Source organism: Lactuca virosa, chromosome 4 (assembly GCF_052849685.1).
Source record: "Lactuca virosa cultivar CGN04683 chromosome 4, Lactuca_virosa_CGN04683_v6, whole genome shotgun sequence".
Classification (NCBI taxonomy): domain Eukaryota; kingdom Viridiplantae; phylum Streptophyta; class Magnoliopsida; order Asterales; family Asteraceae; genus Lactuca; species Lactuca virosa.
In genome coordinates, this window is record NC_136429.1 from 160,720,880 (window position 1) to 160,726,046 (window position 5,167).

Genomic DNA, 5,167 nt, shown 5'->3' on the forward strand with positions numbered 1-5,167 from the left:
GGATATTGGATCGAGGCATAAAGAGAGAGATATATATATATATATATATATATATATATATATATATATATATATATATATATATATATATATATATATATATATATCATAAGTATTCTGTTATCGACGCTCTCTGCCTAAAGTTTATATCTCAAGGAGTACAACGAACCTCCTTTTTGCACTTGTAGTCAAAACTCAACCACTCTCTAAGTACTGTTTTGAAATAATTAATTTTAATTACGCGATTGATTTCTATTTTTATAAAATCCATAACTCTTTCATTTGGAGTCGGATTTTTACGAATCTTATATCTTTGAGACCACGTTAACGAGTACTTTCCAAGTATATTAACCATCTTAGAAAATGGTACAACTTTTTGGACGCTTATTTTCGAGCATAATAGTCGTTTTTAACAAATAAATGTAACGACATATTTAATTTTAATTATACTAAAATCAAATATTCTAACAATAAGCTATTACATCTATTTTTCCAACTTTTTCCTAATGGTGATCAGTGACGGAAACCTCTCGGTTGTCACATTCTCCCCCTGTTTAGGAAATTTCTTCCCGAAATTTTATCTTATCATCAGGCTTGTCCTTCATTTGGTCCTCTCGTTCCCATGTGTACTCTGGTCCTCGCTTAGAGTTCCATCGTACCTTGACAATGGGAATTCGACTCTACTTGAGTCGTTTGACCTCTCTGTCCATGATTTCGACTGGCTCTTCGATGAAGTTCAGATCAGGGTTAATCTGAATTTCATAAAGTGGAATGACAAGCGTATCGTCGAAAAGGCACTTTTTAACATTAGACACATGGAAGATGTCATGCACGTTATTAAGCTCTTGGGGTAACTTAAGTTGATAGGCAACTGGTCCTATCTTTTCAAGGATTTTAAATGGTCCTATGTACCTCGGATTCAGTTTTCCCCGCTTTTCGAACCTTATAACTCCTTTCCAAGGAGATACTTTGAGCATCACCCTATCTCCAACTTGGAACTCTAGGAGTTTATGACTTACATCGGCGTAGATTTTTTGATGGTCACATTCTGCCTTCATGCGCTCTCGTATCTGCACTTTCTTTTCATTCGTCTCATGGATAATCTATGGGTCTGTCCGTAGGGTATCCCCTGCGAATTTCTTGGCCAGTTGGGTAACGCCAACCTCCATCCAACAAATAGGAGATCGAAATTTTTGGTCGTATAGTGCTTCGAACGATGCTGCTTTAATGCTCGTGTGATAACTATTATTGTATGACAACTCAATCAATGGAAGGTGAGAATCCCATGCACTTCCAAAATCTATCACACATGCCCTGAGCATGCCTTCCAGCGTTTGGATGGTCCTTTCACTTTGATCATCAGTTTGAGGATGGTAGGTTGTACTCATTTCCAGGAGAGTACAAATGGATTTTTTCAAACTTTGCCAGAAGCGAGAGGTAAACATACTATCTCTGTCAGAGATAACAGATGAGGGTACCCCATGCAATCTGAAGATCTCTCTGAGGTACATCCTGGTCAGCTTCTCCATCTTATTGGTCTCTTTTATTGGTATGAAGTGAGCAGACTTGGTTAATCTATCGATAACAACCCAAATAGTGTCGTAACTAACATTAGTCTTTGGTAATTTGGTAACAAAGTCCATTGCGATCTGCTCCCACTTTCGCTCGGGAATCTCTGGTTATTGCAACAATCCCGAGGGTCTTTGATGTTCTGCTTTGACCTTGGAACATGTTAGGCATTTACTTACGTAGGTCGCAATTTCGCCTTCATGTTTGGCCACCAATAGAGGGCTTTTAGGTCCAGACACATCTTGTCCGCTCTAGGATGGATGGAATATCTAGTCCTATGGGCCTCATCTAGAACTAGTTCTTTGACTTTTCCAATTTTCGAAACCCATATGAGGTTCATGAAATATCTCGTTCCATCATCCTTATTATCGAGTTGTCTTTCCATTACTCTGAGGCCTTCTTCTTTAATGTTTTCTTCTGTTAAAGCCTCGAGTTGAGCACTTCTAATCTGCAAGATTAGGTTAGACCGAATATTCATTGTAAGTTCTTTGACTCTATGAGGTTTAACTCGTTCTTTACGGCTCAAGGCGTCAGCTATGACGTTAGCCTTTCCTGGGTGATAACGAATCTCACAATCATAGTTATTTAGCAACTCTAACCATCTTCTTTGTCTCATGTTAAGATATTTCTGATCTAAGATGTGCTACAGACTCTTGTGGTCCGTGTATACTATACACTTTGTTTCGTAAAGGTAATGACCCCAAAGCTTCAGGGAAAAAACTACCACTCCCAATTCTAAGTTGTGGGTGGTGTAGTTGTTCTCATGCACCTTGAGTTGTCTTAAGGCGTAGTTTATGACCTTTTCCCTTTGCATTAATACACATCCTAACCCCTGATGCGAAGCATCTCAATATACTACGAAGTCATTAGTACCTTCTCGAAGGGATAGTATCGGTGTGCTACACAATATTTCCTTCAGCTTTTGGAAATTTGTTTCCTAATAGTCTCTGCAAACGAATTTTACTTCCTTTTAGGTTAATTTTGTGAGGGGTTTGGCTATACGAGAGAAATTTTCTATAAATCTCCGGTAATAGTCAGCTAGTCCTAAAAATTGCAAAACCTCTGATGGGGTCTTGGGCACTTCCCAATTCTTTACTGCTTTGATTTTGGAAGGTTCGACATGAATACCTTTTGACGCTTACCACATGCCCAAGAAAGTGTACTTCTCTTATCCAAAATTCTCACTTAGAGAATTTTGTGTACAACATTTATTTCCTTAAAAGCTCTAGGATAACTCGAAGATGTTTCCCATGCTCTTCCTTGGTTTGTGAGTATACCAGAATATCGTCGATGAATACAATCATGAATTTGTCCAAGTAGGGGTTGCACACTCGATTCCTGAGATCCGTAAAAACAGCTGGGGAATTAGTCAATCCAAAGGACATGACCAAAAACTCATAAAGACTGTAGCGCATTCTGAAAGCACTCTTTGGTATGTTCTCTTCCATTAATCGAAGTTGATGATATCCAGATCTCAGGTTGATTTTAAAGAAATAACTGGATCCATGCAGTTGATCGAAGAGATCGTCTATTGGTGGTAGTGAATATCTATTCTTAATGGTCAACTTATTTAGCTCTCTATAGTCTACGCACATTCAGAAAGATCTGTCCTTCTTCTTGACAAATAGAATAGGTACTCCCCAAGGCGAGAAGCATGGTCTAACAAAACCCTTATCAAGAAGTTCTTGTAGTTGGCTGGAGAGTTCCTGCATCTCCGACGGTTCCAATCTATAAGGAGAATTTGCTACTGGGGCAACTCCTGGAACTAGATCGATCTGAAACTATACTTGTCAAGCTGGCGGCAGACCTGGTAGATCTTCAGGGAATACATCAGGGTAGTCGCACACCTGGGGTACTTCCTCGATCTTTTTCTTCTTATTGTCTTTCCTATCAACAATATGAGCTAAAAAGGTATAATACTTTTTCTACAAGTATTTTCTAGCCTTCATGCAGGAGATCATCCTAAAATTTCTACCAGGTATATCACCATAGACGATTAAGGGTTCTTCGTTTGGTAGGGGTAGACATAATTCTTTCTCTAAGCATAATAATTCGACTTGGTTAGAGGATAACCAATCCATACCGACGATGATGTCGAAACTTCCAATGACCATTGGCATAAGGCCGACGAGAAAAGCATAATTATCTAACGTTAAGGTACAGTTCCTAAGTATCTCTTGAGTACTACCGACTTGGTCGTTAGTCATTTCTACTCTATAGGATTCCCTAAGTTTACCAAATGGGTGGTCTAATAAATTCCTAAATTCGGGAGTAATATAGTTTCTATCGGCGCCGGTATCAAAAAGTATATTTGCATATAAGTTATTGACTAGGAACGAGGAATATACCCATAACTACCGTCGGATTTTGGATGGCTTCTCTGGCTCCTATAACAAATGATCTACACCTAGCATTACCTTCTTGTTCCTTCAGTTTTGGACAATCCTTCCTGATGTGTCCCACTTCTTTACACTCATAGCATGCTCGGATATGTTGTTGTGGTTCCTCGATTGGGTGGGGTTTTGCATCTGTTGTTAAGATGACCTTTCTTGTCGCAGTTGGTGCATATCCAACATGCTCCATTGTGAAGAAACCCACAATTATTGCATCTTGGGATACTTCCAAAGGTAGTCCCTGTCAAGGTTGTTGTAACCGCAAATGCCTGAATCACTTCCCACTTCTTTTCTTCTTGTTGCCTAGCCTTCCATTTCGACCACTTTCCAAATTTCCTTTTACTACCCTCCACCTTTGAAAGGTCAGCCTTCTGGACCATCGTACGATGACAAATCTCTTGATTGGTCAGACTAAAGGCTAGTCTCTTGGTGCTATCGAAGGTGGTTGGCTTTGAGGCAGTCACTAAACCTTGGATAGGATGAGGCAACCCCCAAATATACCTCTCTATCTTCTTATATTTCGGGGTGACCATCCCATGACATAAGGTGGAAAGGTCATTGAAATGGTTGGTATATGTGGCATCATCAACTTCCTAAATGGTTAGATTCTACATCTCCTGCTCTAGCTTCTGCATCTCCTCGCGTGGGCAGTACTCCTCAATCATGAGTTGCTTTACCTCACTCCAAGACATAGCATTTGCTACATTAATGCCCATTGTCTTCGTGTAACTGGTCCATCAGCTTAGGGTTGTGTCTTCCAGGTTGCAGGCGGCGAACTTAACTTTACAGTCCTCCAGACAAAAGCTTATCTCAAAAACAGACTCCATCTTTTCTATCCACCTAGTCAAACCAACTATGACTTCATTTCCATCAAAGTGTTTTGGTTTACGGTTCATAAAATATTTATATGAACAGACCCTGGTTGGACCTCGGTTATCTATTTTCGAACTTTCACCTCCATTTCCTCCTGATGCTACATTCTTAAGGATCTCTAGGTTTGCTATTGCATTAGCAACGCGTTGGGCTACTAACGCCTCAATCGCAGATAAGCTCATAGGTTCGAGATTGGGTTCGGGTTTTCCTGGGTTTCTCTTGGTGCGAGGTATGATTCTAAATTTATGGCATATGTTAGTTGTTATGATAGATTTTGAGTTTTACTTTGCTAATTTAGTTAAGAGAGTTAACTGCATCAAGAAAACGAATCA

At 39.5% G+C, this 5,167-nt stretch overlaps 1 protein-coding gene across 1 annotated transcript; it reads right to left on the minus strand.

The window, feature by feature from the left end:
- Window positions 1–1,744: 1,744 nt before the first annotated feature.
- Window positions 1,745–2,185, minus strand: LOC145105300 (uncharacterized). Its single transcript, XM_079042427.1, has one exon. The coding sequence runs from the start codon at window positions 2,183–2,185 to the stop codon at window positions 1,745–1,747; it is 441 nt and encodes a 146-aa protein (XP_078898553.1).
- Between the last annotated feature and the right edge of the window lie 2,982 nt (window positions 2,186–5,167).